Consider the following 26,167-nt stretch of genomic DNA (forward strand, 5'->3'; position numbering starts at 1 on the left):
CGCCATGGAAAGAGCTTCTGAATAAAGAGAGATGTGTCAAATGAGGAGTATACAGTACAGTAGGTTCCTTACAAAAGTAGATCAAATGCAGTTCCAGCTGTGATGTGTTTGGTCTATAAATCCTCAGTGAGATATCTTAGTGTCTTTTATACTGTGAGAAACTATCAGCTTGCGGTGGTTTGTTGCTCAATGTTGCTTTTGTTCTGTTCGCTGAGACAACACTAACTGACCTTGAAACAACTCGTTCACTCCTCTGTCCTTGAGTAAAACACCAACACAACCTCCTCAATGTGGGACTTGGAATTTTCCAACTCCTAAAGCTCCTGCCATTGTGAGGCAAAAACAAAAATCTTAGTGGATCAGGTATCATTGAATGAACACTTCACAAGCATCGATCTCTACATGACCATGAGGGCTGCTGTTCTGTATTTCACACATAACTCTGCTCTAACACACTCACTTAAGAGCTGGAAGAAAATACTTTTTATTTCATTGACGTCAGCGAAGGCAAAACAACACCTCATCTCTGATTGATTGTGCGGGCAAACTTCTAGGAATTTGTTCCCATTTATTCCCCTGAATCAGTACTTAGGTCTAATACAATTGGGAACAAAAACTACATTTCTTTTGTTTCATACATTTTATTTTCAATTTATAAATACTGATCCAACAATGATAAATTTAAGACTATTTACAATTGTGTGATTTTACCAGTATCAAATCACTAAGAGAGGACTCAAATATCAACTATTGAAAACATAACCAGTGCAGATTATTTCTCATTGTCTGCTGTCCATTTTTATCTCCAAGTACCATCAATAATATTGGTTTTCCCAAGCCATACTCCATTTAGACTTCTTAAAGAGCCTTTACTACAAAAAGTGAAATCCTAATAACAAGATTAAGTATCTTAAACTGAGGCAATATATGTGTGTTTTTTTTTTTTTGTGTTGCCTAATAAGATATTTCTTCTAACCAGTTAGTGTTTAAGTGTGTTTTACTTAAAGATTATTTTACTTGTTTTAAAAAATCTTGGTAAACCAAATATTTTTTTTTAGCCTGTTGGCAGATATTAATACATAACTTTAATAAGGGTGATCTATTTTGCTTATTTTAGGTAAAAAATAATAATCTGGGATGTATTATGCAAAAATAAGCCAAATCATCTGCCAACAAAGCAGGGAAATTTGGCTAACGAAGATGTCAAAACAACTAAAACATTAAAAAGTCAACAATAAAATAATTAAAACAAGAAAAAGGATTTTGAAGTACTTTTAAACAAAAACTTACTGGTAAGAAGAACTATCTTAGCAATCACAAAACACAAAAATGTATTGCTTTCATTTAAGCCAATATATCTATTTTTTTTTTTTTTTGCAGTGTTATTGAATTGGTTGAGACTTTAGTGATGCCCTGAAAATTATTAATGTCCAATAATAATGTAACCTTTATTTATCACTTTAGTAAAATAGGAAGCGAAGAATACACTCACCATGTCCACAATGTAAAAATCGATGTGAATTACTCGGTTAGCCAGTGAAACCGTGTTAAACAATGTCAACCAGATATTTTAACATATCGATTCCATATCATAAATTTTCTCCAGTTAGGAAAAACTTTGAGGCTTTTTAAATTGGCCTACATCAAAGCTAATGTTTTAGTCCAACGCGAAACCAACTTCACCGCGGTTTTACCGTGCCTTTGTAAAGGCTTCAACGGAGCTAGCTTATCCTCTCCACACACACCTGTGACGTCTTTTACGTAACTTTGATATTCTTACATTTAAAAACTTAGGACAAAACTATTATTTTATGTTGGACATTTTATACAGTACACCCGTAAGGTTTTAACGGACTCACTTACCGCTTCCTTTATCTCCTTCCCCTCCGGTCTTGATGACAATTACATGTGTAACCAATTATGCTAATTGGGTGATGATGTCATCTAGAAACTTCCATAGGTATTAACCTTACAAACCCTCTCCTTCCCTTTTGTTTCCATTATTTTCTGAGTATATGCCACAAAACTTTTAATAAAAAGAAATAAAATAAAATACAAAATAAGCACATAAAGGTTACAAGGGCTTCAATTAATTAATAGATAACACTAAAAAAAAAAAAGAATATATATATATATATTAGTGAATATATATATATATATATATAATCATTATTAATTACAGTAAAAGGAAAACGCCAAACAAGGCTGTACATTTTACATTTCACAAATTTAGTCAAAGGCTTGAGAGTTTTTTTGTTAGTGCTCATCAAATTAAAGATCTTTTGCATCTGTCATATATAGGCAGTGGTTATCCGTACAGTTGCCATATCAATATATCTACATTCTATCTGTACGCAGGACCCCTATTTGGCCAGTTTAGGTCGCGTGACTAAGACTAAACCTAACCCTAAAAATTGTTGCGATATTGAGTTAAAACCTAACCCTAAGACGCTACGTACTTGTCCTTATGACAACCGTACAAATAGACACTTTCTTATATATACACCCCCCCCCCCCCCCCCCCCCGCAATGTGACTGACACACACACACAGTTTGTAGACAAATATTGTTTCATTCATTTATAATTACCAGCTTTTCAAAATAATATGCAGATAAATAAAGTAAAAGTATTAACAAGTATTGTGTTAGTGGCAATAACCTGTATGTGAGCACCACTGTTATCAATGGACAGCTAGATATTTGCTGAGGCAAAGAAAACTATTATCTCTTTTAGTTCATTGTGGTGTAAAAACATCGTATAAAAATATATTCATTGTAATCCATAACTTGGAAACCACCACTTTTTGTCTGCACTTACACATACGTTTAATAAACCAAGAGTTTAATAAACCAAGACAAAACTGTAGGACTTTGTTTAAAACATAAATCCCATTCATTTATGCATTTCCATATGCTTTTTGAGAGTACTCTCTATTCTAAATATTCGACCACAATGCACACACTGAAAAGACTTGTTATTTTGGTGGATGAACATGTGTCTTTTCTTTGCTTTCAACGAAGAGAAGGATTTCGGACAAAACAAACACCGGTGGGGTCTCTCGCCCGTGTGCTGGAGTATGTGTCTCGTCAGATGGCACTTTGCCACGAAACCTTTCCCACACTGGCTGCACTTGTAAGGCCGCTCGCCCGTATGGTACCTGGTGTGTAGCCGTAGCTCCACTGAGGAGAGAAACGCCTTCCCGCAGTGAGAACACAGGTAATTCTTCTCCCCTCTGTGCATGCGCATGTGTCGGGCCAGGTGTTGGACGGACGTCTTTCCACAGATATGACATTCGTAGCGTCGATCTCCGGTGTGCGCGCGGACGTGCCAATCAAGAATCCCCTTTGAGCGGAAGCTCCGACCACAGTATGAACACAGGAAGGGAGCCTCACCGGTGTGTATCCGCTGGTGGACGATAAGAGAGGAATTGGACGAGTACTTCTTATCACACTTGTCACACTGGTATCCTGGCAAATGGGACTTCAGGTTCTGATTAAGGTCAGAAATGGACGGAAAGACAGTCACGCCATTTGTTTCAGGAGAGTATGTTGGAGAGTTTGCTTCCCGAGTGTCCCCGTGTTTCCCAGGTGGAGAACAGCTGGACTCCAGGGGCAGGTGTTCTTTCCTGATGTGTTCCAGAAGTCCTGAGAAGTGGTGGTGAGTGTACGGGCACAGGCAGCAGGTGGCCAGGGGCAACGATGAATCGTTTAGAGATGAGTTTTTCTTAACATTTAATCTATGTAATTGTAGATTTGAAAGTTTTACAGCATCTATAGTTTCCTCCCCTTTGCTCTGTTTTGAGATATCTTGTCTTTTGTGGCTGCAGTGCAGAGGGTTTGCTTTCCGGCGAAGCGTCAATGTTGGTAAAAATGAGTTCTGAATCTCAGAATAATCTAGAAAAGGACGAAAAAAAACATGAAAATAAAAAAAATGATGCCACAATAAAACTTTCAGCTTGTTTAACACCAGGGTTCTCTCCAGGAATGTTTCACACCGTAGGGGATCACGTGGCGCATGAGCGAGTGCTGGTGGCGCAAGTGTTGTAGGGGGGTCCAATTTTTTTTAAATGTATTACTCTCTGAGGGACAAATTTGGTGACGTAAAGTTAAAGTTGTTTTGTCTTTGTTTGTATCTTTGTTACTACCTTATTTTCAAGCCAAAAGTTATTTCTGAATTGGTAAAGGGTCATGATGAATGAAGTTAGAGAGTTACTCATGCTTTGTATAGGTCCTCCATAAATAAAGACACCGACAGAGACACTGTAGAGACAACACAACATTTCATTCAAAAGACTGATTTTCAAATTTAAATAAGGTATCATGTGGGATCTGCAGTAATATTGGGACTGTTTCTCGGTTATGCAAATTAAAAAAAGAGTTAAAACAACTCGTGCACGCCTGGAAGTCCCTTTTGTGTCCAAGTGTGCAACAATTATTATGACGGTAGCGATTAAAAAAGGGGAAAAAAACAGAAAAGCCCCATACACTGGTTGAAACACAGCGTAGGGGGCGACATCACACCGTAGGGCAGTGATAGGCAATACTATCACAGCGTGGGTCACAAAAATTTGATTATATCTGATCCGAGGGCCACAATAGGGGCAAGAGGTTTGTCGGTGGTTTTGTTGTTTTGTCAATTTTTTAGCCATTATGTGTGTGTTCTGTGTTTTGGTTGAAATTTTGCATAGTTCCCTCTCATTTTGTGAAATTTTGTTGAACATTTGTGTGACTTTTGTATTGTTTTTTTTGTGTTATCTGTTTAAGTGGTTGTTGCATCTGTCTTCGGTGTCATTTTGTGTATTTTAGGAATTTTTTGTGAGTTTTTGTGTACTTTGTGCAATTTGCTGTCGATTTGTATGTTTTGGGAGTTATTTGGTGTATTATGTTGGGCTTTATATTCCTCACAACTTCTTGAAATAGAATTTTTGGAGATTTTTTTGGGGGCCACACAAAGTGAGACCACGTGGCACCAGTTGCCTATATTTGCCGTAGGGAATCAAAATCACACCATGGGGCACCTACGCGCAACAGCGCTGGCGAGAACCCTGAAAACTAACATATGATGCTCACCTTTGTGTGTATAATCTGACTGTTCTTCATGAAAAATCAGCAGCGTTTTAAGATGATTTGGTTTTAAATCCATCTGTCCACATTCCTCTATGACACCGGGGGCAGCACTCAGCCACTCTGCAGTCTAACACAGAAGCAGATGTTTGTACACTGTCAAAAATCATTTCCAACTAATTAACATTAGTCTAGTTTGTGACTGGAATGAATTCAAACCATTAACATTTGCCCACAATATCTACCCTACCTGTTTAATGTCAGGCACTGGCAACAGGCGATCAAGTTTGGATATAAAGTTCCAGGTTAATGAGTGCAGTGTAACATCAAACTTTTGTCCATAGTGAAGAGGAAAGATCTCCTGATTAAAAACAGATGTGCAAAATCACAAGTTCAGGTTCCTTATAAAAGTAGTTGGTCTTTAAATCCTCAGTTAGATTTCTAAGGATTCAATGAAGCTTTTCATTGTTGAGGGAGTTTCACTGATTTGAGACTAACTGACCTTGAAAAACCTCTCTCTCTCCTCTGCGTCCTTGAGCAAAGCACCAACAACCTCCTTAAAGTTGGACGTGGAATTTTCCAACTCCTCCACCTCCTGCCAATGTGTGACAAATACAAAAAAAATGTTAGTGGATTGAAATGATTGGATCTGGAAAACATCTAAATTCCCTTATTTGCTAATTTTTTTTCGATGAATCAATTGGGATTATTCCAGTTAGAAAGACACCTCTGAGAAATCAGATCCAGAGGGAACAACAGTTTTACTGAATTAGCAATGTTGTCAAAGCAACGTAAGGTAAAATATTAAACAGTAACGCTGTGTTTGAAATGGCACACTCCGTACTATGCACTACAAACTCAATGAGTATATACTGTCTACTATATACTATAAGTATGATTAGTATAGTGACCATTCCCACTGATGTATACTTCCAAGTTTCCTAAGATGCATTTCAAACCTACAATGGCAGAAACCAGAAGCACACTAAGGCTAAATATCTCCTTTAATTCGCCACATTTGAAAGTTCGGAAAACATTTTAAGCGAGAAAATGAAAAAGTAGAATATCAACATGTGGTCATTGGATGCATAAAACTCACAAACACACATTTCATGCCGTCATTTCGCAGATTTTCGGAGATCTGCCATTGTGCTACTGACTAAACTTCCAGTTAACTTCAAAACAAGAGCCCTATTTACAGAAGTGTTAAAAAAAAACTAATGGGAGACAAGAAAATATGCTTTTGTTTTGAAAAGGGGAAGTTTGATTTTTGGCTTGAAGCCACTCCAGTCCCAGCAATGCATCATGGGGTGGTTAGTATGACTAGTGTGCCCACCATGCATACTTAAAAAATGTCCTGATATAGTAGTATACATCCGGGTATTACTCGCATACTCAATCTTTTCATACTATCTAATGTGAGCGCACTACATACTCATTTTGACATCAAACTCAGTATGAGTAGTATGAGTAGTACGTTAGTATGAGTTGTACGTTAGTATGAGTTGTACGCTAGTATGAGTTGTACGCTAGTATGAGTTGTACGCTAGTATGAGTTGCACGCTAGTATGAGTAGTACGTTAGTATGAGTAGTACGTTAGTATGCCATTTTGACACCATCACTGTATTAGCGGTCAAATATAGCATAGGTCATGTGATTAGGAGGGTTACTTGTGAAATATCTGTTCAGTGCGTGGGACACCCACCTCCTGGCTGCAGCTGGAGCCAATAGCGAGCTCTTGAATAACCTTCATGTGAGGTTCGATGGTCGTCATATTTGCTGTGCTCGCACTGCGACACAATTCTAGCACAAGCTGCAAAACACAATCAAAAGGAATTTCTTTTTGGTCGACTAAAAATGTACTCAGACTATATTTTTTTTTAAGCGACAATAACCAGACTAAGACAACTTTAATACATTTTTTTTTTTAACAAAAATTATATCAAAATATATTTAGATTTTCACTGACTAATGAAAACAAAACATGAGACGAAATCCAATCAGAACTCATGTGTTGTTACGCATTGATCACATCCAATCTGTCTGTCTGTATTTACATAGATTAATACCATTCCATAACAGGTTGATCAATGGTAAAAATACAGCTGTTCTGTACACGTTTCAGATTTGATTTGTTTCAATTATTTCGATTGTGTGAATGACAACTTAAAAGCAGTTTAAAAAAATAATTACGTCAAGAAATAACAAAACAGTATCTTGCCTCTTCAAATTCTTACACATCTCAGTTTACGTGAATGAAGAGGAGTAGGAAGAAGTATAAACGTATCTAATCCTACCCCTTTAATTTAAGACATACGTTTCCTACCTTGGCCCTCAGCCGTAGCAGAAGCTGTGCTCTCTCTTTGGGTGTCAGCACCCCTGGGACCAGCTCTGTAACCAAACTCACTAATTCGTCTACTTTCCCAAAATGTGCGACATTGCACGAGCGGACAACCTGCCAGGCGAAGGCACACATCAGACGCAGAGTGGGAACCAGGAGACACAGAGAGGAGACGGACACGCAGCGACCTGCAAAGAGAGGAGAGGATATTAAAAGCCAGTGTTATCTACGTATGTCCATGAAAAAAAACTATTATTCATGTGGTAATATTACAAAGAAATTAAACTTCATATAGGGACGAATGCACAGGCAAAACAAACATTTAGAAAACTTAATTGTACAGATTTGTTTTGTAAGAGAATTGTTGCATTCCTTTGTCATGAATCCTGGTGATTTTTTGTTTTTACAAAACATTAATCATTTAATTTGTCTCTTATTTAATCCTCCAGGAGTCGACGGATGACTCTGTAGAAACCTTTGTTCTATGTGTAAATTTGTGCAAATTTGTGCATGTTTTTGAAAATGACACTTAATGTTTGTATTCAAATTTATCAAAAAGGTTCCTAAAACAGATTTGTAGTTTTCACAGTAAAAATAAATAAATACAATTCTAGTGGGGAGTTGATGTGTCTTTTGTGTGATTTTAGGTCCAAAGTGTTGATAAAGTATGTCAAAAAACATGGGGCAACACTTACAAAAACACCTTACGATCACTAAACATGCTACCAAAAAAAAGCCATTTGTATAGTAAACAATGTAGGATATTATGAACACACCAATACACCGTTTTTAAAATCACACATCTTGAAGTTTGGGGATCTGGTAGATTTTAAGACTGTGCTGATAATGTATAAAGCCAAAAATACCTGTAAACATACAAACTTTAGAAAGAAACTAAACTTGAAAACAACATCATGCTCGGACCAATTTAAAAAGTATGTGTATTTCCATTTGTGAGGTGATTTTGTGGAACGACCTTGATGAAACGATTCAACAATGTATGAATATAATGCACACAGTTTTATTTTAATTTTTTTTTTTACAAAAGATATATGTGTAAATCTCACAGATGTTGATGGCGCATGTTCATTTTGAGTTTTTTTTGTTTGTTTGTTTGTTTTGTTGTTCTGTTTTTCTTAAAAGCTCGATTGGAGTATTTATGTATTGTCCATTTAGTTTATTTTATTGGACTTTGCATTTGGTAATGGTGAAAAATCAGGGTAAGACTTGACAAGCTTAGGCTTCTTTTCTACCCGAGTCAAAGGTGTATTACATTGAAATTTACTTTTTGTTTTATTTTATTTTATACAGATTTTTTGTTTATTCATTTTAATCTATTTTTTCTCATTCATTTGTCCTTTCAAAATAAATAAACAATAATAAAACATTAACTGTAAATTCACACAGCAGAGGTTGTGCTGAATGCAAAGTAAACAGTTTTTAAGGTGAGATAAAAGGTAAAATCAGGAGTAGTGAAAAACGACATGTTGTACCCTGGGTGAGGTCTGTACCTGGTTGTGGTTCAGAAAAATCTCCACGTGCTTGTAGACCGTCAGGGACTGAGTTTGTGGCGGTTAGCTCCGCCTCACCCACTTCCTGGTGTCCACTAAGGGTTTTATCCAGGGTGACAAACCATGTGCTTCCCTGCTCGATGCAGTCCTCCTGCTCTTTCATGTGTCTGTAACTTTCTATCAGCAGTTTTACTTTAGCTTTACATTGCAGTGTGGTCTTATCGAACCCATGGGTTGCCAGATTGGAGCTCAGCAGAGCGAATGCCCTGTCGCTGATGTCGCTTGATCTAAGCTGCTCCTGGATGTCCTCCTTTGCCCAGCATTGGAGCAGCAGGTTGACTTCCTGTGACGTCCATGTAACCCCTGACGCATCTGTAAACACAGCAGAGTGATGATGGGAATGCTACTGGGACATGTGGAAAAGATCCAGAACAATCTGTGCTACGTGTGATTTCCACAACATACCCTCCATGCCTTCTTCTTCTTCTAATTTCAGCTCTTTCAGGAAAGCATGTGGATTCACGTCATTCTGACCCTCTGCACCAGGCCCCAGCACACTGTCCATTATAGCAAACCAGTTGCTCCCACTATGCCCATTGACTCCAGTTTGCTGGATTTTGTGGTACTCTGCTTTGAGACTTTCTATTTTGAGTCTGCATTGAAATGGTGTCCTGCTGAAACCCACCAGGTCCAGCTCGTTGCTGAGGTACGTGAACACCTGTGTGTCTGCTGCTGGGACCAGTAGCTGCTTCTGAATGGTTTCCTGAGCCCAGAGGGTTAAGAGAATTTGGACTTCATCTGGCAGCCACTCACCTGTAAACATAATGAACAAAGGCACGTTACATACCAGTCCATCATCACATATGCATGTTTCATCTTTTAGCATCATTGCTAAGCTAACACTGTGAGAACAAGTTTATTAGAACTCTAAACACACTTTCCACTATTATTGTATTTAGTGTTGCACGATTATGGCCATAAAGATCATCACGATTATTTGGTTCAATATTTGAATCATGATTATTTATCATTTTAGGAAAAACGTCTGTAATTTTATTTACCATGTTTTTCGGACTATAAGGCGCACCGGATTATAAGGCGCACTATCAATGAATGGGTCTTACTGGGTCTATTTTCATGCATAAGGCGCACTGGACTATAAGGCGCATCGGTTTGTTATTATTATTAGGACGTAGGGATGTAACGATTCACTCAACTCCCAATACGATTCGATTCACGATACTGGGTTCACGATACGATTCTCTCACGATTTATTTTACAAAATGAGACTGTAGACAAATGATGATTGAAAAGTATTCCTTTATTTTTTTGGGGGGAAAAAAACTAGAAAATACTGTACAATTTTCCTTTTATTTTTCATTGTCAAAAGAATCCCTTGATAAACTATTCAAAATAATGCAATTTAACTAAAAATAAATCTTGAATTAAATAAATAAAGGAATAATACAAGAAGAAGAAGCTTATTAATTTAAATTCTGGTTCTATAATAAACAATGCAAAACTGCATAATAGTTCTTTTTCTTTTTAAAAGTGCAACTGAAAATGTATTTTGTGCCTTAACAATTGGACTTTAAAAAAAAAAAAAAAACGTCATTGCCCTGTATTTACGTCAGATATTTGTTTGGACCAGCAGAGGGCGCTGGTAACCCAGTGGTCGGTTGGCATGCAGCTAATCTAGCAGTGAAGAAGAGATGCTATGCTAGCAGACAGAGCTAATAGAATAACGTGACTTTTACAGATATTCAAGTAATATTATAGATATTCTTTCGGTGCTAAAGGGGTAAGGAATCATTTATTGACATATTTAAGAGTAGAAGGCGGCCAGAAAGAAAGTATTAGCAGACTCCGCCCGCCGCCTACACTTTTGGATAGCGCCCTCTGCTGTTTAAAAAAAGTACTGCGATTCAATTTTCAGAAGATCGATCTCAATCGTGATACTTATGAATCGATTTTTAACTGCCTTACGATTAATCGTTACATCCCTATGACACATTAAGCGAAACAAAATAGTCAGATAAGTCAAACTTTATTCAACTCATTAACAATAACTCAACATTGTTCAGGTTTAACACATAAGATAAAGAACAATACACTAATTTTTTCAGTTCAGTATGTTGAAGCACAGTACAGGTACATATCACTCCAAGAGGCGTCTGACTACGGTAGCCCTAAAGTGCCAAAAATCCATCAAGCAGTGCAGCTTCATAGTTTACCAAAGTTGTACTAAAACATTTTGACATATTAATTTCATACATAAGGCGCACCTGATTATAAGGCTCACTGTCGATTTTTGAGAAAATGAAAGGATTTTAAGTGTGCCTTATAGTCTGAAAAATACGGTAACTACTTTCTAACAAACAATATGTGAACAGTTTACAGTGCAAAAAAAACAACTTTAAAGACAAATATTGATAGGGGTGTCGATAGTGATATTGGTCCGATATCAGCCAGAAAACAAATATCGGATTTTATCGGACTGCATCTAAAATCTCCGATGTAACATATATTGTTTTTTTGGATTTATTTTTTTTAATATCTTCTATTTTATTTTGTAATTTATTTTATTCAATCATAGATAATTATTTTTCTAAAAGGTTAATTATATGTAATCCATTGGGTAATAATAAATGGGTCTGTTTTTTTGAATAATTAAGCCTTTTCTAACATTTCACACTACAAAACAGGTCATAAACGTGTGTATGATTCGTGCTGTTATTGTATCGATATCGGCCAATACTCAAGGCTGCAAAAAAGGTATTGTATCGGAAGTGAAAAAGTTGTATCAGGACATCCCTAAATATTGATAAATATTAAAATTGACCCAACTATAAATACACTGTTACAGAGTGCAACTCATTGAAAAAAATTACAGCGTAAAAAGAAAAGTTAAGAACATTAGGCTTAAGCTGACAGGTTTTGAGCAAGAAACACTAGCCTGTAAACATTTTCTAGCTTGAGTGTCCACTGGATTAATGAATGAATTAATTAATACATACTAATTCATTAGGTACTCATGTCAATCAACTGATAGGGTCGTGTCGACATGTTCAATACCAGCACCCCACCTTAAAAAACCCCTAAAACTCCATTAGAGGACGCATTTCGCATTTTAAATGTAAAAAAAGCCAACAATCAGTATATTTTAATCGTGGAGGCCAAAATTGTAATCATGTTTAAAACTTGATTAATTGTGCAGCCTTACTTGTGAATGAGCCTGCAACTTCATTCTAAACTGAAATTGTTGTGCAGTGTGGTTTATCAGAGGCGTAACAAAGTGTGTATTTGAGCTTTAGCAACACCTCCTGTAACTTAGTTAAAACTGCACGACCAAGCCACATGTTAGAATCAGTGAATGCACAAAACAGACGGAAAAAAATTACATTAAAGCAATCTGACTATTTTTCTCTTTTTTTTTTCAAATCAGGCCCCGGCCAACATGGCACAGAAATGCCTCCCCATGCAATGTTTTAGGATGGAGCAGATTGATCTTAAGAGAGCCACAGATTTTATGCCGAAAAACGAGTAATTTCAACATTATTGTATGCTAGTTTGCACTTCTATGGAGAACAGTGATAAATATCTGTCTCTACACAATCTTCGCTTTAAATTTTCAAGATTTTGACCAATATTCATTTAATTAATTAAATATTTTGTCATAAATTGATGAAAATTGTAAGATTTTGTAAGAATTTTGAGTTTCTCCAACAGTTTAACACTAAAGATGACTGCAATCATGCAATATAAGCACCGCAAAAACTGTAAACCCCTGCAATGTTGTTGAGTTTCATTTACATAATGACTCTTTATTTTCTCCTGCAGGCTGAACTGGATGCTCTAAAGGGCCGGATTTGGCCCCCAAGCCTAGAGTTGGACACGTGTTTTAGGACAATATCACGCATTTACACACAATTCTTCAGCGGAAAAACAATGACTGAATGTCTAGAACGTTTGACAAACTGACCAATATATCCAATTCTGCTGATAAGCCTGTTTAAAAATCACACGCTACATGTTATGGTTTGTCTCGTGAACATGTTTTCGTGCGACTGAAAATGCATGTAGAACGTCATATGAAGTGTGTTGTTAAGCGGTTGAGATTTTTAGAACTCCATTCAAATTTAAAACAGGTTTATCAGTTGGTGTATAATTAGCTGAACTGGTGCCCATTTTACCTGGTGACACAACACAGCAGAAGTATTTACAATCACACGTGGCTGAGCGGGATTTAGTGGAAACTGTGAGGGTGATTCACCAGTTTGTGGTTATTAAAAGTTTCTCAAATAATGTGTTGGGACCAAATCACTCGTATTCACGCTATTTTTCCTGTTAAACTGGTGGCTGAGAGTCTAGTATTGTTGCTAACGTGATCTCGTGTGAATTCTGCGCAACATCCCATTTTTGTAAATCCTCTGAAGCACATAAATGTAATGTTAACAACAGTAGTTGACTCTATTGAACCTATTTATCATGTTTGGTAAGATTTCAGAAAGTTTAATAACCAGTAAAGTCACCTAAACAGGGAAGGATGATGAAATGTAAAAGAAATGAAAAAGTGTAACGTGACGCTGAAATGGCTAAACTCTGAAATAGAATTTGGGTGATTTTGAAACAAAATATCAGAGCCCCTACAGCAGAAATAGGCAACTGGTGGCCACATTTGGCCCTCAGTTTAATTTTATGCAGCCCCCAAAGGAAATGTAAAAAATGACAAAAATACACAAAACAAGAGCAAGAATAGGTTAAAAAAAACAACTACAACATTGCAGGAAAATACGGTAGAAATACTTCAAAAACACACAAAACGACTACAAATATGAACAAAGCAACAATAGTAATGCACAATTACTCAGACAAAAATACAAAATAACAGAAAATGACAACAAAAGTACACTAAAAGACAAGAAAAACACAAAAAAATGACACTATAAACCCACAGTACTAACAAACAAGTGGGGCTGAATGATTTTGGAAAATAATCTAATTGCGATTTTGTTCCTCAATATTGCGATCGCGATTTAATATGCAATTATTTTTTCAAGGGCCTCTTGTCATGTATTTTTCAATGAACACAAGCAACAAATCAATCGGTTTCATAATAAACAATTTCAGATTTGTTTAAACTTTAAATAAATATAAAATATACACTATAAAGCACAGATTACAACAATAAAGCAAACAAATCTGTGGCTTTACCTCTTCAACATATCTCACTAACTTCACTTACTGCACTTTTTAAACACTCTCTGAACTTAACAGGACAGTACAAGACCAGACAAAGACAAAAAAAATTTAATAAAATTTGCAGCCTTTGCGTTTTATATTGTAACGATATCGCAAATGTAATTAATCGTTCAGCCCTACAATCAAGCAAAACGACAACAGAAATAAACAAAAATTACTCCAAAAAGCACAAAATGAAAGCATAAATACACAATGACTCCATAAAACATATTTTAGAGGAAAAATACACAAAAGAACTACAGAAATACACAAAATGCCTCACAACAAGTAAGACAACAACAAACATACAAAGAATGAAAGAAAAAAACACAATTACTATAAAACCTCTTTGTTCATTCCTGTATTAATGCTCAGATTAGTCATTATTCTAAATGCTGACTTGAATGTTGATCATGTGGCCCTATGATCAAACAAACACATTTTTGTGGCCCCGCTGTGATTAAAGTTGCCTACCTCTGCCTTACAGGAAGAATTAGAATATTAAACAGGTCTCACTTACCATTCGAGGCAAAATCCATAACATCAGACTGTGCTGGTAAGAACGGTTCAGTGGAGAAACATTCTGCTGGTTCCTCTGTTTGTGAAAACTGATAAATTATTTTAAACCATACACTGTTCTTTTTACCCTTACGCAGCCCACTTTTAATTCTCTTGTAGTCTTTTTTCAGGTATTTGATTTTATCCCGGCACTGCTGTGAAAGTCTGTCGATTGCCAATTTTGGCCAGTTTGTCACTGAGATACGGGTAAACTTTATGATGTGCCGTATTCAAGAGAAGCTCGTTTTGAATAAGAGGTTGTGCCCAAAGTGTCAACAATGCTAATGCTACTATCTCAACATTTGACCAGGACCAGGGCGAACCTGTGAACAGAGCAAAAAAAAAAAAAAAAAGAAAAAGGAAATCACTATAGCCCAACTAAAACATATAATATAAATGAATGATTAAATAAAAATACCTCTTTGGGTGTTTAGTAAAGAAACAAAGAAATGCTGTGACAATGTGCAGAGGTGGGCAACTTAACAACTGTGTATGTTTGTATTTTTCCTGTAAAATACATGTTTTTTTTAGTCATATTGTGTATTTGTGTTGTCGTTTTGTGTTTTTTAGCAGTCTTTTTTGTGTATTTCTGTTGTCGTTTTGCTTGTTTGTTAGTACTGTGAATTTGCGGAGTCATTTTTTGTGTTTTCCTTGTCTTTTTGTGTACTTTTGTTATAATTTTCTGTAGTTATGTATATTTTGAGTGATTTTGTGTGTTTTTGTTGTTGCTTTGTGTTATTTGGTGTCAGTTTGTGTATTACTGTTGTCATTTTGTTTTTTTTGTTGTTGTTGTAGTTTTGTGTTTTTAGGGAGTTTTGAACACAAACCTAGCCACCACAGAAACACAGTTGGAGTGTTATAATGACCCGGGAAAAAGGAAAGTTCCTTTGTCTCAGACTACTCATTCCTGCAACCGCAGCTGTATGTCATTAAAGTGTCTGTCTCCGCCTCCAGTTCTTTGACAAATAGAGTTTTACCACCTTAGACCACAATAAACATTTGTTGCTTTCTCTCTTTGTGTCCAAGCTAAGGCTAATTTAGTTAAAATATGGTGTCTGAAACCTCTGTGAAAGATATATGAGCTTCTCTCCTGTTTTTCCTCGGGGTATGATTTGACCCCGGATGCTCTCACAGGGCTTCTGTCTCCGGTTGTCCTGTTTTTTGATTCTGCTTGTTTTAATAAACTTTGTATTATTATGCAAATCTGTTTCAACAAAGACCTTTTTTTACCATCTACATCATCACATGGGGGTGTCACGGCAACTATGTTCTTACTTTTGTTTTGTGTATTTTTCTGTCATTTTTGTACATTTACTTTGGGGGCTGCATACAATTAGACCAAAGACCGTATGTGGCCCCGGGCCACCAGTTGCTCATTCCTGATCTAGAGGCATCAATTCAAGATATATCACAGTCCCTATAATCTTTTTTTTTAAAACTTGTCTGCACATGCTGTCAAAGGTCAACACTACAAGACACCGCAATGCATGTTTTGTTATTGCAATTAAATAAATGAATTTATTTTATTGCATAATTGTGACCATCACCAGCCCTCCCTAAGGAAGGGCAAGAAACACACAGTCCCTATAATCTTAATCGAAGTGCCTATTGATACTAAAACGTATCACTCAAAGATCCTTCTTTCCGCTAACGTGGGTTCGAATCCCACTTTTGTCATATATATTTTTTCATTTTAACATATTTAGCTCGGCAAATTCCACCTTTAAAAACACATATACGAAAAATATAAACATTTAGGGTATTGCCTGGGTTAGGGATAGGGCTTAGCGAGTCTATTGACTGACGGCATTGATAAGCGCTACAAACCATTGATAGTTAAGGTGGAAAAGTGAGATCAGTGACCAGGAAGTAGAGCAATGCTGCACCGGAAACTTACACACGGGGCTTTTCACAACAAACTACTGTTACTGCACCACTGATCATTCTCCTTCACCAGAGACATTAACAGAGCTGTTGGCTCGTCTATCCATAACAAACACTACCATTCTCACCTAGATTCAGTGGAGCCGCTGCCTGAGATTCCTCACTGCTTGACCGGAGCGCTTGGTCATTCGTCTGCGACGTCCCGGTGTATGTAGGCCGGTGTCCTAAAAGAGCATCCAACCGGTCGAACCACTTGCTGGTTCGGTGGTTGTGGTAGCCATTTTTGTTATTGTGGTCCTTGATCTTCTTGTAATCTTGTTTAAGTTTCTTTAACTTCTCTCTGACCTGCTTCGCTGAGTGCCGAATGCCCAGGGACAGGAGTCGCTCTGCTATCCGAGCGTACACTATGTCGTTGCGAATCGGTGACGCCAGGTCGCGCTGGATTTCGTCCTCACCAAAAATGGCGAGGAGCGTCTTGACCTCTTGGTCCATCCACCGGTCGAACCTCTGGTAGCTCGAAGTCTCCATTATCCAGGTTTATATTCAATATTTACTTTAAAAATAACGCCACTGTAAACACAGTTGGCTTTGAAAATGGCGGAGGTTGAACGCTGACCACTTCATCCAATCAAACGTCGGTTCTGGATGCCCCGCCCATCCATTTTTTTTACAGCTTTATTTACAAAAAGAGCATTGACAAACTAAGAGTCAAAATAAATTGAAAAATAATTCTAGAAAAATACAGAAACACTTATTTGTTTATAAATCAAAATAGTTATTGTTCTTAACGGATCAGGGTATAATGATTTTGTTAAGACATTATCTAAAAAACATATTACGTTTTTTGCGTGATAAATTTAAGCTAAATATTTTTGTAATTTAACAGTTGTTCTATTTTCATAATTGGATTTATTTAGAATAACAAATTGAATCAAAATATTTTCAGATAATTTAAGATGAATGTGATTTTCCACAGGTATGATGGCGGAATAAAAATGTGCTAGTATAGCTTGGAAAAAATTGATGGTGAAATGTGTCAAGACCCAATATTGTAACATTATTTTAATCCTGTAAGAAACAGTGCTAATTACAAAATAAAAAAAGTTTCCATTAACTAAATTTTTTTTAAAGTGAAAATGGATAAACTATCCCTGAAAAAAAATGCATGTTAACAAAAACAGTATCAAAATATATTTATATTTTTTCGTCAAATAATAAAAGCCAAACTATAATTTGATCACATGGGACGAAATCCAATCAGAACTTTTGTGATTTCACGGATTGATCACATCAAATGTGTATTTACAAACATTAATAACATCCCATGTCGAGAGTTGAAAAATGGTAATAGAATATATATATATAAACTCTTATACTGTATATTTTAGACTATAGCCGTGACAGATTTAATCAAAATCTTAATATTTGGTTGACTAAAACTAGACTATAATTGAAATATTCCTGATGATGACTAAATTTGGACTAAAACTAAGTTGAATTTTATTAAAATAAATAAATAAATAAATAAATAAAAAAGACTATGAATAAAATTAACACTGATAAGAAATGTTAAATAAATGTGATTTGGATTAGTGTCACCAAAACCAGGAGACGTGACATGACTTTTTCTGTAAATCTTTTTATTTTTCTGAAAAGAAAAAAAACTTTAAAAAACAAAAACCATTACAGGTGAATTATTTTGTTGTATACTGACTGCACACTCGGACGATACAACAATGATTCACAAAAAACCCTCATGTCCAACATTATTACATTTACAAGTTGGATTCAAGCTATACAAAGGCTGTTATTTGGACACTGCTTCAGTGACCAACTGGTAAAGAACCAACACAAATCTGAAATAGTGAACGAAAGTGAATTGTAATAATTGATCAGTTATAGCCACACTACAACAGCTGATACATGATCTACAGTCACATGCCCAGTAATCATTATGTTGTTTACATCATTATTTGCTTTGTGAACCTTTTAAACAGGTGTGGTGGGTTTCGGACACTTTTATGACATACAGCTGCAGCTACAGAAGACTAGTCTGGGACAAAGAAACTTCTCTGTTTCCTAAGTCAATATATCTCTCTAGCAACTGTGCTTCTGTGGTGGCTGGGTTTAATTGTGAAAACACTATAATCTCTGTTAAAAAAAAAAGGTATATTGCATCAAATGAATATCATATGAAGCAGTCAATACACTTCACAGGCTTTTTGTAAAGAGTGAAAAGGAGATGATTTACTTTATTTTCTTGAATAAAATGAAATGATGGATTGCTACAATTGAATTACTCTGTAATCTGTCATATTAATTCCTTGCAATAAAACATTATGACAAAGGTTTTTGAGCTGCTTCAGCTATAGAAAATACATGAAAACACACACCTCCTATGATAATAACAGTACGGTATAACATTCAATGATTTTAATATCTATAAAGATTTACATTTATTAGACTTCAATAATTCAGATGATTAGTAATCATCACTGGCCTCTTCCTCTTCATCATACTTCCTCTTTGCAGCTTGCTTCTTTTGCTTTATCCTGTGCCTCCGTTTGGCAGCAAACTCAGGGTTGGCCTCCCTCGCGTGCAGCAGGTCATGTTTCTTCAGAAGGCCGGGGACGGAGAACCCCTTACCGCACGTTTCGCACGTCCAGGGCTTCTTGCTTGAGTGAGTCCTTTTGTGGACATTGAGGTGAGAGGCCAGCTTGTAGGTCTTTCCGCAGACGTCACAGCTGTAGGGACGCTCGTCGGTGTGTAACCTGATGTGCACCTTCAGGTTCCCTACTTGAGTGAAGGTCTTTTCGCATATGGTGCAGCGGTATGGTCTCTCCCTGGTGTGAATCCTCAAATGGACTCTCAGGCAGTACTTGCTGGAGAACTTCTTTTGACAGATCGGGCAAGGGACTTTGGATTTTGGTATGTGGTCCAGGAGGTGGCGCTTTAAATCAGACAGATATACGAAGGTCTTGCCGCACTGGGAGCAGAGGTACTGGCGCTCGCCGATGTGGTACCCCATGTGTCTCTTCAGCAAACTGGGGACCAAGAACCTCTTCCCGCACGTCTCGCACATGTGCGGACGGTCCCTGGTGTGCCAGCGCTCGTGGTTGGACAGCTTGAAGGCGGTGGGGAACACTTTGCTGCAGTGCTTGCAGGGGTAAGTGATCTGGCTGGTGTGGCACTCCATGTGTCTTTTGAAGTACGTGGACTGCGTGAATCCCTTGTTGCAGAAGTGACAGTAGAAGGGCTTCTGGCCCGTGTGGGCGAGCATGTGCTTGGACAAGCTCTGCAGTTTGGTGAAGCACTTGCCGCACTGGCCACAGACGTACGGACGCGCCGTGCTGTGCGTCTTCAGATGGTTGTTAAGGAAGGCCTGCGTTCGGAAGCTTTTGTTGCACGCGGTACACACGAATGGCTTCTCGCCCGTGTGGATGCGCTCGTGGTCCAGGAGCTTGGAGTGGTACGGGAAGCTCTTGTCGCACACAGTGCACGAGTACTTATCCGATGGAGGGCGCATTTGCTTTTTTTTCCGTATGCTCGGGCTAGAGTCGTATTCAATGAGGCTAGGAGGAGGAAGAGGAGGCAGGGCTGGTAGTGACAGTGAGTTTGTGGCAATCTGTGACACCCACTGATGCAAAGTGACCCGCTGAGTGTTGGGCTTGTCTTTAGCTGCCGCCGTACTGGCATTCTGTGTGGTCTGTTTAGAAGGTAACTGGACCAGTCTGAAGGGGATTGATTTCATGGACAAGCGCTGAAAATTGGGTTTTGCAGCATCGGCCTCTTTGCTTTGTGCAGTGTCCACACACTCTTTCTGTGATGGAGATTTGTCTTGTAAGCTTTTCTCCTGTCCTGAATCCTCCTCCTCGGGGGTTACAGTAACGCTTTTTTCTTTTGTCACGCTATCAGCTGTTGCATTACTGTCAAGTGTACTGTGCTGAGGTTCAGTAACAGGGATTTCTGTGGCGTCAGAGTCATCAGACAACAGGCCCAAGTCATCAGTGTCACTGACAGAGGGCGCACTCGTTTCCGCTACTTTTGATTGCTTTGGTGATTCTGGAGCCGAAGCTAGAACGGGAGCAGGAGCTGAAACAGGAAGTGGAGCTGGTGCTGGTGCAGGAGGTGGAGCTGGTGCTGAAGCAGGAACTGGTGCTGGAGCTGGTGTTGGAGCTGGTGCTGGTGGTGGTGGCTCTACTGGTGGGGGGCGGAAGGCGAGGGAATTGAGCACACAATCGCCAACTGAAGATGAAATGGTTGCTGAACAAAAAAAACAGAAAAATAGAAAATGTCAATTTATACTAGGCCAGAGTTTTTCAACCTTGGGGTCATGTGGGGTCACCTGGAGTTTTAATGGGGTCACCCGAAATGTCTAGTAATTGAAAAAAAAAAAAACTCACATTTTGTTTTTCAAATTAAAACAATCTTAACAACTGTATTTTATACTTTCACTTTGCCAAATATGAATGTAGTTAAAATAAAATGCAGTTTAAAATAATAATTAAAAAAAAAATAAATAAATAAAATATATATATATATATCTGAGCTGACATTTAGGACTTCTTGAGGTGCCTACCTTTAACAGGGATGAGGCCTTTAGCTTTATGGTGAGTCAAGAGATTCTTCAAGTCCCCTGATTCAGGTATGAAGCCCCCACATGCCTCAAGGACAGAGGGCTCTGCAGTGATAATAGCACCGAGCTGAAGGAGAGAAAAAAATGATAATACTATGTTAAGATTGCTATTTTTTTCCTTAATGAATGCCAAAAAACCCTATAAATTAAAAACAAAAAAGAATTAACCATAAATCAACTGACAGCACAATGTTAGAATATACACAATAAAATGTCACTGAAAAGTAAAGCTTCCCAGATAAAAACTGCCAGAAAACACAGTAGATTGTCTTCTTTTAACAAAATATTAGTGTACGGCATCTGAGTGACCCCTACTGACAAGCTGCCACTAAGATAACAATCTAAAACGCTACAATTATAAAGCAGAAGAAGGCAGCACATGTTAGCCTGAGACATTCAATGTGTTCCTTGTGTACCTGAGACAGGTTGGGGACAGGTAGCAGTTGTTCCATCTTGCACACTAAGCCTGCAATCAGAGTCTGCATTGCTATGTCAAACTTTAATCCGTACTGAACAGGAAAAATGTTCTGGAGAGAAGAAGAAAACATTAAAAAAAATGATCAGAGTTTTAAACTAAATCCCTATCTTTAACTTTAGCAGCAATAGCTGCACTAATAAGCAAAATGCCCTTTAATATATATATATAAATAATCCTCATGATGATGATGATGAAAAGCAAACACGAACAAGTACCTCAAAAAAGTTCTTCTTTTCCACTGGATTTTTAAGAAGATTCTGGACCAGAACCATGAAGTTGGTTTGGGATTTTTCCACCTCGTCATCTTTCTGTAATAAAGTTATGTTTAACAAAAATCCTTCATCAAATTATAACAAAACGAAATAAATAAATACTGAATATTGTCCATACTAAATGCAAAGTTGACAAGCATACCACTGTTGGTGTTGTGACCTTCAGCTTGTTGATGAGAGTTTGGATCATCTTGGCGTCTGGTGGGCTCTCATTTTGAAGCATATCCAAAATGATCTACAGTTCAAAAATACACTTTTATTACCAAAATATTAGCCATTATCCAGGCGACATTTCGTCTTATTCTCTACATTTCAACTTTATTCTCGACTTTAATGTTCGACATTTGGACTTTATTTTCAACATTTCAACTTTATTTGAAAAATTTCAACTTTATTTGAAAAATTTCAACTTTTTTTGAAAAATATTGACTTTATTTGAAAAATATTGACTTTATTTGAAAACTTTCTACTTTATTGATGACATTTCAATTTTATTAAAAAAATTTCAACATTTCAACTTTATTTTTGACATTTCGACTTTATTTTCGACATTTCGACTTTATTAGAAGAGTTTCGACTTTATTAGAAGAGTTTCGACTTTATTCAAAAAGTTTCGACTTTATTCTCGACACTTCAACTTTATTCCCGACATTTCGACTGGTGGGTGATTACAAGATGCACTAGGTTAATTTGGGCAAGCATAATTCACTTTTTCAAAGGCAGTGAAAATGTATGCATACTTTTATTACTTATTTTGTAGCGTGGAAGGTTCGTAAAGGCTTGATCAAGTGATATTTCAACAGCAACAGTAGGTACAGTATGAGAAAGACTGACCCATTTATTATTAACCGATGGGTTACATAGATATTAACATAAAATATTCTGCAATTGAATAAAAAAATTTAATCAAATAAATTACACAATTCTGAAAAATAACTGACATTTTAGATGTAGGCCGATACAATCAATAATTGACTAAGGACCCCCTTTGTGATGGACGTATAGAACTAACTCACCCTGGCTCTCAAACCTAGGATCAGCTGTGCAGTTTGTTTGTAACTCAGGAGCTCAGGAACTGTCTGAGTCACCGTGGTGACAAACTCCTCCACCCTCCCGTACAGCTTCACATTTTTCTGTCGGACCACCTGCCATATGAAGGAGTAAGTCAGCTGCAGGGGGGACGCCAGGATGCAAAGTGAGGACAGAGGAAGGTTACCTCCTCCAACACCTGCAGGGAACAGAGGAATTGATTAATAACTCATTTAAATCGCACGCTTGAATCGGAGAATTTGAAGGCATTACACAAGGAGTCGAGCTAAGATACTGTAAAGTGTTTCTATTAAAGTAAAAGAAATATTTGATCGGAATAGACCAGCGTTGGCAACAAGTATAACTAGTCGCGTAATAGATAATAAATTACAATTATGTTGTAATTATAATTGTAATTTGAAAATCTGCTGCTGTCGTACTTAAATTGTTATTGAGTCTAGATAATTGACTTTGTAATTGTCAAGAAAATTCTATTAAAATTGATTTTATATAAAAAAATAATGAATTTTTTTATTGAATGCAAAACTGGGTAACCATGTTACAGTTCTATGTACAGTTCTACACATATGTAGCTTTCCCACATTTTACCATTAAAAAAAAATTAAATGAAATCAATGGCTATACTGACACAAAAAAGGCTCAGATGCCCACACCAAAAATATTAAAAACCTACATTTTCATTGAATAGGGAGTCTAACAAGGTAACTAATCGATAGGAAATAAATTAGATTATAGATATTTGTTTTTAGTGTATTTTACAGCTGATTTATGACCCGTTATCAAAGGAGATGCTAACAGAAAGAAGAAGAGGAAGGTTAACTTTTATTAGGTTATTTATTTCAGGCTCAGTAATTGTGATTGTGTAATTTAACGTAATTGTAATTGACTTTCTGAGGACAAAAATAACTAATAGGGAAAAAAATGCTGATAACTGTAATCGTAATTAAAATTGTAATTGAACATGAATAATTGAAAACATAATTGTAACTAAGAAAATGTCACTGACCCCAACCCTGGAATAAACTTAATCTTTGGGGCCTGTAAATATAAAACTGATGTCTATCGACAGTATTTATGTTAATACATATCATGTATATTAGCCATGTGGGCTACAAATGGAAAAATGTATGTACACATACTATGAAAGCTCTTCTGTTTGTATTAAATTGCTCAAAATAATGAATCAGATGCAGGTATATCTATGGTATGTAATATGGTTGATCTGCAGGAGGCGCTCTATTTAAAAACAACACATTTTGAGGGTTTAGAAAAGTGGGGTGTGTACGGAAAAGAGCGGCAAACAGCACCAGGATTAGATGATGGACGATGCATTACATTTAAAAGCTGGTAAAGCAAGTGTCGTTCTAGTAGGTGTTCCTGTTCAATCGATAACCAACTTAAATAGTGACCGGAAGCACGTTATTTAAATTAAATATCCTAGCTCGGGGGGGAATTAAGTTTTGAAAAATTGACAATTATAAATAAGTTGTATTTACACATTACATATTATACATATTTAAAAATAATTAATGAAACTACCTTTTTCTTTTGTATTTTTCACAAAACGTTATGTATATGTTTTGCTGCCTGTCAATTTAATACTTTGAGTCAATTAATTTACCAACATTAGTGACGTTTTAACCACATTTCACACGACTATTGAACAGCATTTCCGCCCAAATCCTACAGGACTAAAGTGGTTCAGTCGGAGAGGCGTATCACTAATTAACATGATGACCAACTGAAATAGAACACCAAGCCTTTAGTGCGTCAGGAGGATGGACCGTATGAAGCCTGTTGGATGCTGGAACAGCCTCATATTCGCGGAATTCATCCAAACACACGCATGTGTCCCTGATATTTCAGTATGAACAGACCGAGCCTTACAGTAAACAAACATATGTTATATTATTCTCTCATCCCGCTCCTGTTGTCAGCTACAGTTAGCCTGCTAGCGTTAGCCTCCGCACATACCTGCCGTGTCGGAGCGTCGGGCCATGGTGAACTCACGATGCTCTGCTGATTAACAGATGGACGCCTTTATGCATCCAATAAACAAAGTAAAACTGTTTTTAATTCACGAAACTGTGTTTGATTGCAGCGTCAAGTCAGGAATAATAATGGCGACGGCTGGGCAGTGGCTTTCCAAAACAAAAGTCAGAGGACTTCCGGCGGATGTTTCCGTTGAAAGTAAAAGAGCAAACGTTTGAATTTTAGTACGAACGTGGCATCATAAAGTTATGCTTAAATCGACCCTAAAATACTAATATAGTCCGTTTTTCTAATAGTCTGTGTTTGGCTGTGTGTATTTGTTTTATTTGAACATGTTTTTTTTTTATTTTTATAATTGATTTCGTTATTTATTTATTTGAAACAGCACCAAAAAGTGTTGATTTAGTCAATTTATTATTTACACCAGATACATAATGACAACAAAGATACATAAAATGAGAAAAACTGTGAAAAATGCCAACAAAAACTCACAAAATCGACTCCAAAAACCACAAAACAACAGCAAAAAAATACACAAAATAACCTAAAAAGCACATGGGAAAATTACACAAAACAACAACAGACATACACAATTTCAAAAATACATTAAATGTGAGAAAAGTATATCAAATAACAACTAAAATACACACTTCGTTCTTTCCTGTGTTAAAAAAAATTACAACAACAAAAACACATGAAATGACTCCAAAAACACACAGACGATTCTTTGTTCTTTCCTGTGTTAATGCCCAGTATGGTCATTATTCTAAATGCTGACATGAATGTTGTTAATGTGGTCCCTGGGTCACACAATCACATTTTTGTGGCCCCCACCGCTGTTCTAAAAGTTACCCATCTCTGTTCTACACAGTCTAAGATTTACCCAAATGTTCAGGGAAATCTGCATTTTTAAACCTCACATCAGACACTGAAACTCAGGATGATTCAACTTTACTTATTCAGCATATTAATGAAAAGACTAAAAAAATAACTAATGTGCCTGTAAATGATTGAAAATGCTCATTCCTTTCTATTCTATTCTGGTTCAAATGTTCCCAAAATAAACCATGGGAATGGTTTGGTTATTGAAAGCAGGGGAACATACTGCAACTCTTTCACAATAGTGAAGCACTGAGCTG

General features: G+C 36.8%; 2 protein-coding genes across 2 annotated transcripts; both read right to left on the reverse strand.

Annotated features, from left to right (window-relative positions):
• Window positions 1-2,628: 2,628 nt before the first annotated feature.
• On the reverse strand, window positions 2,629-17,220 carry LOC114465299 (zinc finger protein 160-like). Its single transcript, XM_028450224.1, has 9 exons — window positions 16,729-17,220; window positions 9,383-9,730; window positions 8,918-9,289; window positions 7,392-7,594; window positions 6,771-6,878; window positions 5,567-5,659; window positions 5,315-5,425; window positions 5,071-5,194; window positions 2,629-3,894 (listed from the first exon to the last, which is right to left on the reverse strand). Exons 1-9 carry the CDS (start codon window positions 17,126-17,128, stop codon window positions 2,894-2,896), a joined length of 2,760 nt encoding a protein of 919 aa, XP_028306025.1. The 5' UTR covers window positions 17,129-17,220; the 3' UTR covers window positions 2,629-2,893.
• Window positions 17,221-18,358: 1,138 nt separating this feature from the next.
• Window positions 18,359-25,175, reverse strand: LOC114465267 (zinc finger protein 880). The gene is made up of 7 exons (XM_028450169.1): window positions 25,011-25,175; window positions 23,003-23,214; window positions 22,129-22,221; window positions 21,930-22,022; window positions 21,653-21,763; window positions 21,180-21,303; window positions 18,359-20,863 (listed from the first exon to the last, which is right to left on the reverse strand). Exons 1-7 carry the CDS (start codon window positions 25,033-25,035, stop codon window positions 19,083-19,085), a joined length of 2,439 nt encoding a protein of 812 aa, XP_028305970.1. The 5' UTR covers window positions 25,036-25,175; the 3' UTR covers window positions 18,359-19,082.
• Between the last annotated feature and the right edge of the window lie 992 nt (window positions 25,176-26,167).

Source organism: Gouania willdenowi, chromosome 6, assembly GCF_900634775.1.
Source record: "Gouania willdenowi chromosome 6, fGouWil2.1, whole genome shotgun sequence".
Lineage (NCBI taxonomy): Eukaryota > Metazoa > Chordata > Actinopteri > Blenniiformes > Gobiesocidae > Gouania > Gouania willdenowi.

Coding starts and splice junctions, on each gene's coding strand:
- LOC114465267 (XM_028450169.1), bottom strand. CDS start 25,035: ATGGCCCGACGCTCCGACACGGCAG. Junction 23,215..25,010: donor CCGACGCTCCGACACGGCAG/GTATGTGCGGAG, acceptor TGTTCCCTGCAG/GTGTTGGAGGAGGTAACCTT. Junction 20,864..21,179: donor AGGCCTCATCCCTGTTAAAG/GTAGGCACCTCA, acceptor TTTTTTGTTCAG/CAACCATTTCATCTTCAGTT.
- LOC114465299 (XM_028450224.1), bottom strand. CDS start 17,128: ATGGAGACTTCGAGCTACCAGAGGTTCGACCGGTGGATGGACCAAGAG. Junction 6,879..7,391: donor TGCTACGGCTGAGGGCCAAG/GTAGGAAACGTA, acceptor TGTGTTTTGCAG/CTTGTGCTAGAATTGTGTCG. Junction 5,195..5,314: donor CAGTGCCTGACATTAAACAG/GTAGGGTAGATA, acceptor CTTCTGTGTTAG/ACTGCAGAGTGGCTGAGTGC.